This window comes from Platalea leucorodia (genome assembly GCF_965183815.1).
Source record: "Platalea leucorodia genome assembly, chromosome: 6".
NCBI classification, from domain to species: domain Eukaryota; kingdom Metazoa; phylum Chordata; class Aves; order Pelecaniformes; family Threskiornithidae; genus Platalea; species Platalea leucorodia.
The window spans coordinates 83,596,256-83,608,091 of NC_138828.1; the positions used below are offsets into that span (position 1 = coordinate 83,596,256).

General features: G+C 62.6%; 2 protein-coding genes across 16 annotated transcripts in view; both read left to right on the top strand.

Annotated features, from left to right (window-relative positions):
* Positions 1-2,249, top strand: part of PTPRA (protein tyrosine phosphatase receptor type A) — a 131,534-nt gene extending 129,285 nt beyond the window's left edge. For all 15 annotated transcript variants that reach the window (XM_082315859.1, XM_082315861.1, XM_082315860.1 and 12 more), the window contains 3 exons: positions 486-637; positions 946-1,081; positions 1,767-2,249. In XM_082315859.1, the coding sequence (XP_082171985.1) occupies positions 486-637; positions 946-1,081; positions 1,767-1,841 (363 nt within the window). In that variant the 3' untranslated portion in view covers positions 1,842-2,249. The remainder of the gene's footprint in view (positions 1-485; positions 638-945; positions 1,082-1,766) is intronic.
* Positions 2,250-9,160: 6,911 nt separating this feature from the next.
* Positions 9,161-11,768, top strand: MRPS26 (mitochondrial ribosomal protein S26). The gene is made up of 4 exons (XM_082315206.1): positions 9,161-9,457; positions 10,153-10,290; positions 11,037-11,160; positions 11,553-11,768. Exons 1-4 carry the CDS (start codon positions 9,174-9,176, stop codon positions 11,682-11,684), a joined length of 678 nt encoding a protein of 225 aa, XP_082171332.1. The 5' UTR covers positions 9,161-9,173; the 3' UTR covers positions 11,685-11,768.
* Positions 11,769-11,836: the final 68 nt, after the last annotated feature.

The following is an 11,836-nucleotide window of genomic DNA, read 5'->3' on the forward strand; positions in this document are numbered from 1 at the left end:
GCCTGCTCCCTGTGGGCAGCTCTGCGTGCTCTTGGGCTTGGCTGTCGTCAACCCCCGTTAGTGTTTGTGGTGCTTTGCGGTTCCTCTTGCAAGTGCTGAACCTTCCCTCTGGCATCTTCAGCTCCGTCATCTCCCTTTCATCCCAAAGTAGTGTCCATCCCCTGCAATCCCGCCTTCTTCCCTGCTCTTACCTCCCAGTCCCGGGAGTTCCTGTCCTGCTGATCGCTTCTCATCCAGCCCCTCTGCCCTGCTGCCACCACGCAGCCCTCGTCCTCCTTCTGCCTCGTCCCTGTGCCCCCCACCCAGCCTCCCTCCTGCTCCCCATTCCCAATGTCCTGCCCTGCTCCATGCCACAGGAATGCCTCCCCCCCACAAGCGGACGGCTTTCCTGAGCAGGTGGTTTTCCCACAGCCTTGAGCCTTGGGTTTCTTGGTACGGGTCTCCCAGCAACTTACTGACCTCGAGCTGTGCTCTTCGTCCACCAGGAAAACAAGAGCCGACAGATTCGGCAGTTTCATTTCCACGGCTGGCCAGAAGTTGGGATCCCCGGGGATGGGAAGGGAATGATCAACATCATCGCGGCTGTGCAGAAGCAGCAGCAGCAGTCTGGCAACCACCCGATCACTGTGCACTGCAGGTAAAGCCCGGGTGGAGCAGGGGTTGGCCACCCTTCCAAGGGGACCTGCTCTGCAAGAAGCTTTGGAGATGGTCAAAGGTCCCTCAGAAGACTTGGGCTGAGCAGGAGCAGCCCGGGCAGACGTGGTACGGGGTTTTCCTGCTCGGCTAAGCAAAGAGGCTTCGGTCTTGTAGAGCGTGTCCTAGCTAAACTAGGAGAGGCTGGGGCTCCTCCACGTCTCTGGTGGTTCCCCTCTGGATTGTCCCCTGAGCAAAGCCAACACGGTCAGGGCGGGCAGTTTCCTTTACCTTCTGGTTTCTCTTTGCCAGTGCCGGAGCAGGAAGAACAGGCACCTTCTGTGCGCTGAGCACTGTCCTGGAAAGGGTGAAGGCAGAAGGGATTCTCGACGTCTTTCAGACGGTGAAGAGTTTAAGACTACAGAGGCCGCATATGGTGCAGACACTGGTAAGCGCAGCTGAGCACACCCCGCGCTCCTCCTGCCACCCCAAACCTCAGCGGGAACGGGCTGGGGACTCAACGCTGAGCAAAAACTTCCTCGGCTGAAGGTTTTCCCTCTCCGCGGAAGAGTAAGGGCTGGAGGTGGTTCAGGAGGTGTCTCCCCTTCCTCCTGTTAGGATGCCTGGAAGAGGGGAGCTTGGCTGGCTGAAGGCATCAAGCCCCCTTTGAGCACTGACACAAGCTGTAGGAGCCTCCTCGGAGACATCCTCAACCACAGCCCACGTGTTTATGGGCTCCGGGAGCCTGGAAACCCATCCTGGAGCGGCTGTGGCACGGGCTTGGGCAGGCAGCCTGGCAGGGAGGGGAGGAGCAGGCAGGACTAGATGAGGTCTTGCAAGAGGGGTTTGCAAGGATGCTCAGGGATCAAAAAAAAAGGCTGTTTGGGGTCAAAACAGGACCTGAGAGAGGAAAGAGAAAGCAGAGTTTCTTTTGCTGGTGGCACCCCAGCAAGGAGGGCGGGCAGCGGACCCCAAAACCTGCTCACGGGTGGGAATCTGGTTCCTGCCCTCGCTCTGGGCTGAGGACACCTGGCCACGCTTGGTCCCAGCTAGCCGCAGACCACGAAGCATCAAATTATACCTCGGGGGTGAATTTTCTTGGCCTAACGCTGTGCTCTCCCCGAATCCCGCAGGAACAGTACGAATTCTGCTACAAGGTGGTGCAGGAATATATCGACGCCTTCTCAGACTACGCCAACTTCAAGTGAAGAAAGGAAAAAAAAAAAAAAACTCCACGCCCCGAAACAAATGACAGAAGAGTTGCCTTCTTTAATATTTTGTAATATTCTGTTTGTTAATACACCCCTCCCAAAAAATATGTGTATATATCTTAACTGTTTTAGAGGTTGGTACCATAAGCTTCATATTAGCTGGAGATTTTATATGTAGCAAAGTGTTAGTGCGGATACTGTTGGCTCCTTTTTTTCCAATGTTTTATTGGGGAATTAAATAGCGTGATGTTTGGATTAATATTGTCATACCATCTCTCTTCTGGAGAGTTGATACAGGCTGTTATTTTGTTTGTAAATCTTTTTTTTTTTTTTTTCTTGAGGGAGTAAAGCCTTTTTAAAAAAAAAAAAAAAAGAAGAAAAAGATATCCTGGATCTCATCTGAAAAGAAAAAAAAAAAACCACAACCCCACAAGCACAAGCTTCTCCGAACCTGCAGGGAAATGGTTTCACATTTTTCCGCCGGTCAGCTCTTTAAGAAAAAAAGGAGAAAAAAAAAAAAAAAGCTTATTCTGTGTGTGTGTGTATATATAAATATCCTAATTTTTGTATAAAAAGCAAAAAAAAAAGTTTCCTCCTTCAGGGTCAGGCCATCACCTGCTGCTGGTTTGGAACCTGCAGTGAGCATAGCAGCGACCGCCGGGATTTCAACCCAAACAAACAAACAAACAAACAAAAAAAACCCAGAAAAACAAAAGGATTTTTGCTCCCTGAAGGAAAGGTCGGTGTGTTTGGTGCCGGATTTTAGACCTGCCGCAGGTCAGGTCATCATCATCATCATCATCATCATCATCATCATCATGACCACCACGAGGGATGCTGCGGCAGCCCTGCCATCCCGGGGAGTGAGGGATGCTGCTGCGGGGGTTTGGGGCTCCGGCTGAGGAGAAGGTGGCTCCGCGTGGTCCCAGCTCCGTGTTCCCACCCGTGGTGTCCCTTCCCAAGTGCCACCCGGACCCTCCCCTCCTCTAACACCAGCAAAGGAGAAATTTGGGAGCCCTCTCAAAGGCGTGGGGCTCGCTGGGGCTGTGTCCATTTGCCCCCCGCACCCGCTGCCTCCTCGTGCCCAGCGTCCTCATTCCCCAGCTCTAAGATGAAGCTGCAAGGGCGGCCCCCACCCAGCCCACCAGCAGCAGGGCTTCGGAGCCACCCCGGGGGTCTTGGCTTCCCACAGCCCTGGCCCAGAGCACAGCCCGGCTGGGGAAGTTCTGCTCTTTCAGAGGATGGGCTCATCTTATTTTATTTTATTTTCCTTATCGCTCTCTGCAACGGCCTGAAAGGAGGCTGGAGCCGGGGGGGTCGGTCTCTGCTCCCCAGGAACAAGCGATGGGACGAGAGGGAACGGCCTCAAGCTGCGCCAGGGCAGGGTTGGGTTGGGTATTGGGAAAAACTTCTTCCCCCAAAGGGCTGTCAGGGCCTGGCCCAGGCTGCCCAGGGCAGGGGCTGAGTCCCCACCCCTGGGGGGATTTAAAAGCCGGGGAGATGTGGTGCTTGGGGACGTGGTTTAGTGGTGGCCTTGGCAGTGCTGGGTTAATGGTTGGACTCGATGATCTTAAGGGTCTTCAACCTTAACGATTCTGTGATTCTCTGTACCCTCGGTGCTCCTTCAAAGTGTGAATGAAAGCTAGGGAGAAGAGCCCTGCGTCCCAGAGGAGACAACCAGGCTTTCTCAAGCCGTAGCGGCGGGGAGAAAGGACCTCCGGGCTACACCACACACACAGACGTTGGCCAACACACAGCCTGCTGCAGGTCTTTGCCCCCATCCTTGGACCAGGAGACCTCCATCCCTAGATGCTGGAGGAGATTTCAGATGATTTCTCCTAGCATCTCCAGAGCTGCTAAGATGTGTCCATGGGCACGTTCAAAATCCAGCTGGCTGCTCCGAGCAGCCTGATCTGACGTTGGAGTTGGTCCTGCTCCGTGCGGGAGGTTGGACTGGAGACCTTGGAGGTCCCCGCCAACAACGCCTCCATGTTTCTGCTTCTCGGGAAGGGCGTGCGGGGTCCTAAACCCGGGAAGCGTAGGAGCAGAGCTTGAAGGACGTGCCCGTCCTTTCTCCTGCCAGAAATTAAACGTAATCAAGGTGTCATCTTGCTCTTGGCTGGATGAGGCTCCACCAAAACAGCTGCAAGTCACAGAATCACGGCATGGTTTGGGTTGGAAGGGACCCTAAAGATCATCCAGTCCAAACCATCTAGTGGACATCTTCCATTAGATCAGGTTGCTCAGAGCCCCATCCAACCTGACCTTGAAGGTTTCCAGGGATGGGGCATCTCCCGCCTCTCTGGGCAACCTGTGCCAGGGTTTCACCACCCTCAGCGTCAAAAATGTCTTCCTGATGTCCAGCCTCAGCCCACCCTCTCGCAGTTTAAAACCTCCGGGAGGTCTCCAGGAGATCGCTGCTGAAGCATTCACCGGTTTTTAAAGCTGAGGGAGACCCTTCTCCAGCCGGGCCAGGCTCTTGCCACCCTCCAGACAACTTTAGGGATTTCTCCTCTTTTTTTTGTTTCAACGGAGGCTCCGTCACGGAGATGAACTTGGGTTATGAGCGCAGGAGGCAAAAAAAAAATGCTGATTTGTATCGTTCCCCTCCCAGAAGGAGAAAACCAGAAGGGAACCCTAAGGCTGGTGATGGGCTGGGGCACGCGAAGGGCCCTCGGGGGCCAGAAATGTCCTGAGGATGAAGAAAAGCCCTGAGGACCCGGGGCTGCAGCACTTCTGTATTAAAAAAATAAGGTTAATATGGTTGAATTTAATATTTTGTTGTTGTTATAAAGAGGGGTCTGATGAAATGCCCTCCCTGTTCCTCCTGCGGTCGGGGGGGCCGCGCCCCCGTTAACTGGGGGAGCTCCGTCCCCCGCGGCGGGCACTGGGAGCACTGGGTTCGGAGGGGCTGGGCGGCCCCGGGGGTGACGGGGAGCACGGGGGGGTGGCAGGGCCCGGGGACGGTGACACCCCCGCCCGGCCCAGGCAGGGCTCGGGGGACGCGGGGGTGACACCTAGGAAATCGTGGGAAAAGCCACCCCGTGAGTCGGGGGATCTGCGTTTTCCAGCCGAGCTTTTCCATCCAGGCGGGATTTCCCGGGGGGGAGGTGGCTCAGCAGGGGCACGCAGGCAAGGGGACCCCCCAGCAGCCCGAAACACCCCCAAAAATGACCTCGCTGCTGCCGTCATCCCCGCTCCGTCACCCCCTCACGGACCCCAACATCATCCCTTCCTTAATTAACTCCTGGGTTTGGGGGGATTTTTGGGAGTCACGCTGGGAAATGAATGTGCTGACCCCAAAAAAGCCGGGACCCTCCCGGGACGCTCTCCCGGGGCCTCGGGGGTACCAATGAGGCTTTTTCCCCCTTTTTTCCTTCCTTCCCGGGATCGACAGAGGAATTTGGGGGGCTGGGGAGCTGCCCCGACCTTTCGCCGCGGCATCTGCCGTGGTCCCAGCGCCGCGAGCAGCTGCTGGAGATAACCCGGGGTCGGATCCTGCCAAAATCCCTTTCCCGGCCTCCGTCGCATCCCCAGAGCCGGGAGCGGAGCCAGAGCGGGGTCAGCAGGGCAGACCCCCCCCCCCCCCAAAAAAGGGGTGTTGGGGTGCCGTCCTGCCGTGCCAAGGGGATTTGAGGAGAAGGAGGCGCCGGGCGCCGGCACGGGGAGGCCGACGCCGTCGGCGAGGCCGCGGTCTCCCGTGGGAGCGACGGCGGGGCCGACGTCACCGTCGCCCAGCTCTACAAATAGCGGTGCCCAGCGCAGCCCGGCCACCGCTCCAGCCGCCACCGCTGCCGCCGTCGCCCGCCGGCCAGGTGAGGTACGCGGGGACCCGGGGCGGGTGGGCCTGCTCCCCCAGCCGGAGCCTGAGGGCACCCCGGGGCCTGGCCGTGCCGGACCCAAACCCCGGCAGCGCCCGTGGGTGCTCAGCCCCTCTCCATCTCTATCCCCAAACCCACCCCAAATTGCACCCATGGGTGCTCAGCCCCTCCAGCATCTCCATCCCCAGCCCGCCCCAAAGTGCACCCATGGGTGCCCAGCCCCTCTGACATCTCCATCTCCATCTCCAACCTGCCCCAGGCAGCACCCATGGGTGCTCAGCCCCTCCAGCATCTCCACCCCAAATCCATGGGTGCTCAGCCCCCTCCACATCTCCATCCCCAAAAAGAGCACCCATGGGTGCTCAGCCCCTCCAGCATCTCCAGCCCTGAACCCATGGGTGCCCAGCCCCTCTGACATCTCCATCTCCATCTCCAGCCTGCCCCAGGCAGCACCCTGGGGTGCTCAGCCCCTCCAGCTTCTCCACCCCAAACCCATGGGTGCTCAGCCCCTCCAGCTTCTCCACCCCAAAAAAGAGCACCCATGGGTGCTCACCCCTCCAGCATCTCCACCCTAAACCCACCCCAAACTGCACCCATGGGTGCTCAGCCCCTCCAACATCTCCATCCCAAATGTACGCCAAAGAGCACCCTGGGGTGCTCAGCCCCTCCAGCATCTCCGTCCCAAACCCACCCCAGGCAGCATCCATGGGTGCTCAATCCCTCCAGCATCTCCAACCCTGAACCCATGGGTGCTCAGCCCCTCCACATCTCCATCCCCAACCCACCCAAGCAGCACCCATGGGTGCTCACCCCTCCGGCATCTCCACCCCAAACCCATGGGAGCTCAGCCCCTCCAGATCTCCATTCCAAACCCACCCCAAATTGCACCCATGGGTGCTCAGCCCCTCTGGCATCTCCATCCCAAACCTGCCCCAAAGAACACCCATGGGTGCTCAGCACCCCCGGCATCTCCAACCCCAAAACCATGGGTGCTCACCCCTCCGGCATCTCCACCCCAAACCCATGGGTGCTCAGCCCCTCCACATCTCCATCCCCAACCCGCCCCAGCAGCACCCATGGGTGCTCAGCCCTCCGGCATCTCCACCCCAAACCCGTGGGTGCTCAGCCCCTCCACATCTCCATCCCCAACCCGCCCCAGCAGCACCCATGGGTGCTCAGCTGCCCCGGCATCTCCGTCCCAAACCCACCCCAAATTGCATCCATGGGTGCTCAGCCCCTCCAGCATCTCCAACCCTGAACCCATGGGTGCTCAGCCCCTCCACATCTCCGTCCCCAACCCACCCAAGCAGCACCCATGGGTGCTCACCCCTCCGGCATCTCCACCCCAAACCCGTGGGTGCTCAGCCCCTCCACATCTCCACCCCAAACCCATCCCAAAGAACACCCATGGGTGCTCAGCACCCCCGGCATCTCCATCCCAAACCTGCCCCAAAGAACACCCATGGGTGCTCAGCACCCCCGGCATCTCCACCCCAAACCCGTGGGTGCTCAGCCCCTCCACATCTCCATCCCCAAAAAGAGCACCCATGGGTGCTCATCCCCTCCAGCATCTCCAACCCTGAACCCATGGGTGCTCAGCCCCTCCACATCTCCATCCCCAACCCACCCAAGCAGCACCCATGGGTGCTCACCCCTCCGGCATCTCCACCCCAAACCCGTGGGTGCTCAGCCCCCCCCGGCATCTCCACCCCAACCCCACCCCAGACGGGACCCTGGGGTGCCCATCCTCGCTGGCCCCAACCCGCCCCAGCAGCACCCACGGGCGCCCCCTCTCCCCGCAGCCATGGCCCCCCGCGGGTCCCCGCTGCTGCTGGCCCTGCTGCTGCTGCTGCTGGCCTGCGCCGTGCCCCCCTGCCCGGGCCAGCACTGGTCCCACGGCTGGTACCCGGGGGGCAAGCGGGACCTGGGCCCCCCCCCGGCCCTGCAGGTAGGGACCCCCGGATTATAATCCCCCCGGGATTATCCCCTGGGATTACCCCCGGGATTACCCCCCCCGTGGTGATCTCCCCACAGAATTCCCCCCCTCGGATTTATCCCCCCCCACACGTTACCCCCCCGATCATCCCCCCGGATTACCTCCCCCCCCGTGGATTACCCCCCCACCCGCGATTTATCTCCCCACAGAGTTGCCCCCCCTCAGATTTATCCCCCATCGAGATTACCCCCCCGTGTTACCCCCCCAGATTTTCTCCCCCCTCAGATTATCCCCCCACCCGCGATTATCTCCCCCCCCCAAATTACCATCCTCGGGTTTATCCCCCCCCAGATCATCCCCCTGGATTATCTGCCCCCCGGATTACCCCCCCGTGGATTATTCCCCCACCCGTGATTATCTCCCCCCCCGAGTTCCCCCCCTGGCTTTACCCCCCTCCGAGATCCACCCCCCTCGTGTTACCCCCCCGGATTATTCCCCCCCCCGAGATTATCTCCCCCGTGTTTTACCCCCCCCGATTACCCCCCCCGTGTCCCCCCCCCACGGGGTTATCCACCCCCGGTGCCGTGTCCCCCCCCCACGGGGTTACCCCCCCCCACGGCAGCCGCCCCCCCCGCAGGTCCCGGCCCGGCTCTGCCGCTGCCGCCCCCACCCGTGTCCCCCCCCGCGGGAGGAGCCGCTGCGCCGCGGGTGAGCGGCACGGCCCCACGCGGGACCCCCCCACCACCCACCGGCAATAAAGGGGCTCGGGGGGACCCTGTCCTGCCTGCGGCGGCGGCGGGGGGCGTCCCGTGGGGGCGTCCCGCGGGGGGGGGGGGGTGGTGTCCTGGGGGCGTGTCCCGTGGGGGGCGTGTCCCGTGGGGGCGTCCCGCGTGGGGGGGTGTGTCCCGCGTGGTGGGTGTGTCCTGGGGGCGTGTCCCGGGGGGGGCGTGTCCCGGGGGGGCGTCCCGCGTGGTGGGTGTGTCCGGCGTGGGTGGGTGTGTCCCACGTGGTGGGTTTGTCCGGCGTGGTGGGTGTGTCCTGGGGGCGTGTCCCGTGAGGGGTGTGAGTGTCCGGGGGGGGTGGGCGTCCCGCGTGGTGGGTGTGTCCGGCGTGGGTGGGTGTGTCCTGTGGGGGGGCGTGTCCCGGGGGGGCGAGTGTCGGGGGGGGCGTCTCGTGGGTGTGTCCGGCGTGGTGGGTGTGTCCTGGGGGGGCGTGTCCCGGGGGGGAGAGTGTCCGGGGGTGGGGGGATGCCCCGTGGGGGTGTCTCGGGTGGGACGGGGGAGCTTTGCGCCACGGGGGACCGCGTCTCACGGGGGGGCGCTGTCCCGGGGGGGGTAGGGGGGTCTCTGTGGGGGGCCCGTGTGTGCGGGGCCGGGGCCGTGTCCCGCGGGGGGGTGTCCCGCGGGGGGGGGGGGGTTGTGCCACGGGGGCCGCGCTTCCCGGGGGCCCTGCCCGGGGCGGGGCGCCGCGCCCCGCACTACATTTCCCGTCAGCCCCCGCTCCCCTCCCGTGCTGCCCCGCGGGCGGCGCGGTTCGGGCACGTCACGTCCGGTCCCGCGGGCCGCCCCCGCCATGTTGCTGGCGCTGAGGCGCTGCCGCCCGGGCCCGGCCCTGGGGGCCGCCTTCGGCCCCGCCGCCCGACCGGGACCCGGCCCCGGCCTCCTGGGCCCCGCACCCGGCCCCGGCCCGGCCTGGGGGCCGCGGCTGGTCCCGGCGCGGGGCCGCAAGACGCGGCACGACCCCCCCGCCAAGTCCAAGGCGTCGCGGCTGAAGGTGCCGCCGCCCGTCGACCCCGAGGAGCTGCTGGTGGTCACCGAGCGGTACCGGCAGCACCGCCTGGTCCTCAGCGCCCTCCGGTACCCGCCGGGCCCGCGGCTGCTGCGGGGCGGGGGAGGGTTGGGGGCTGGGTATGGGGCTCGTTATGGGGCTGCGGGGCAGAGGAGGGTTGGGGGCTGGCTGTGGGGTTGCTGTGGGGCGGGGGGCTGGTTATGGGGCTCGTGGGGCTGCTGTGGGGCAGGGGAGCTTTGGGGGATGGCTGTGGGGCCGGCTATGGGGCTGCTGTGGGGCAGGGGGCTGTGTACGCGGCTGTGGGGTAGAGGCGGGTTTTGGGGCTGGTTGTGACTCTGGGTATGGGGCTGGCTGTGGGGCAGGGGGCTGGCTGTGGGGCAGGGGATGGTTGGAGGGCTGGCTGTGGATCTGTGGGGCTCCTGTGGGGCAGGGGGCTGGGTACAGGGCAGAGGACCGGGTATAGGGCTGTGGCATTACTGTGGGGCAGGGGAGGGTTGGAGGCTGGCTGTGACTCTGGGTATGGGACTGCTGTGGGGCAGGGGGCTGGTTATGGGGCTGTGGGGCTGCTGTGGGGCAGGGGGGGGCTGGCTGTGGATCTGTGGGGCTGCTGTGAGGGAGAGGGCTGGCTGTGGGGCACGTTGTGGGGCTGGGACCGCTGTGGGGCGGTGGGGCTGGCTCTGCTACGGGGCAGGTTTGGGAGACCCTCCCTTAGGGTGCCCAGCCCCGGGCAGGAGCTCAGCGGCCTCCCCTCCCCTCCCGGCAGGGCCGAGTTCCGGGCCGAGGTGCTGCGGAAGAAGCGGGAGGCAGAGCTGTCCCGGGAGGACTCGGCGGAGCTGACGGAGGAGCACCGGCGCCTGATGGCCTGGAACGAGGCGGAGAACGCCCGGCAGCGGGCACGCAGGTCAGCCCGGCCCCGCGCGAAGCCTTCGCGCCTTTGGCTTTTGCTTGAGCGGAACTAAATTCAACACCCGGGGCGGTTTGAGTCAGGCTCAACTTTTACAAAGGCACTTGACCTAAATTTTGGCCTTTTTTAAATAAATCTGCGTACGCGGCAGTCGTGTTTCCAGCGCCTCTTGCTGCTGAGGGGTGAGTTACCGAGCCCGGGACGCCCCCCCGCGCTCCTGCAGCGGCGAGTGCCATCGGGAGGATGAGTCTCTCCGCGTTCCCTCCCGTGCTGCTCCCAGGGAGCCCCTGGTCCAGCACGGGAAGTGTCGATGCTTCCGAGAAAATCAGCATCTGCTGAATCTCGAAAGCAGGAGACGGTTAAAAGGAAGAGCCTGTCTGTCCGTCCCTGCTGGCTGTCCCTTGGTCCGTCACAAAGCACTCGAGCTTCCCCGTCCAGGTCCTGCCAGAAGAATCGCACGCTCCCACTGGGAGCTCCCAAACAGAGCCGGAGCCGGTCTCAGGGCCGCGCCATGCGTGCCAGTCTGCTTGGAAGCTTTTGCATTACGATTTTGCGTGAATTTTTCTCTCCCGGGGAATTCTCTGTGCCCCACGCCGGGGACAGCGTGGGCTCCCTTCCCCGGCGCGGCCGCTCTGCTCCTTCCCCTGTGTTCCGGCGGCTTTGCATCCCGAGGGATTAGCGTGTCCCACCAAAGCAAACCCTCGCTGCTTTGGTTTGCTTTTCTTTCCCTTTCCCTATGGCAGAGAGGAAAGAATTAGGAAAGAAGAGGCGGAACAGAAGAGGCAGAAGCTGGAGGCTGCGGAGAGCAGGGCCAGGATAATGGAGGCTTTCCTGAAGGAGAAGGAGAAGGAGGTGCTCCAGCTGCAGGTGAGAGCAGCTGGGGAGAAGGCTGCCAGCGGGCCCTGGGAGGGATTTGATGGCAGCCCGTGGGAGCCCTGTGGAAGCTGTAGGCTTGTTTTCCAGGGATTTTTCTGTTGGTAGCTGGGAACGCAGCTGTTAGCGCCTTCCGGGAGCGTTGACAGCGTGTGGATGGGATGGAGGCTGAGCGAGAGCTCTCAAAACGGGGGGTGGAATAATCCTGAGCGGGAGAGGAAAGGTTTCCTCCTTCGGGGCTCGGCTCCCGCCGAGATCCTGGCGATGCCAGTGGCACCTCAGGGTCCCTGGGGACCCGTGAGCTCTGCGGGCAGCAGCAGCTCGTGCGCTCGCGGCGACTCGTCCGCTAAGGCGCGTTACGAGCCGGGTCCTTGTCCTCCCGTCAGGAGGAAGCCAAAACCTTCATCACCCCCCAGAACCTGGAGGCACGGATCGAGGAGTGCCTGGACAACCCGCGCAACTACAACTTCGCCATCGACAAGGACGGGCGGATCGTCAAACGGACGGTGTTGTCTTAGCTTGGGACAGGGGGTTTCTCCGCTTACGAGCCGGTTTCTTCCTTTTAAATGTATAAATCAACCGCAGAAGTGTTGGAGAAAGCCTGCAGGTCTGGCCGTGCTGCTTCCGAGGGCTTAACGCCCGCGGGGAGGGAGGGCGAGGGAGAAATGGG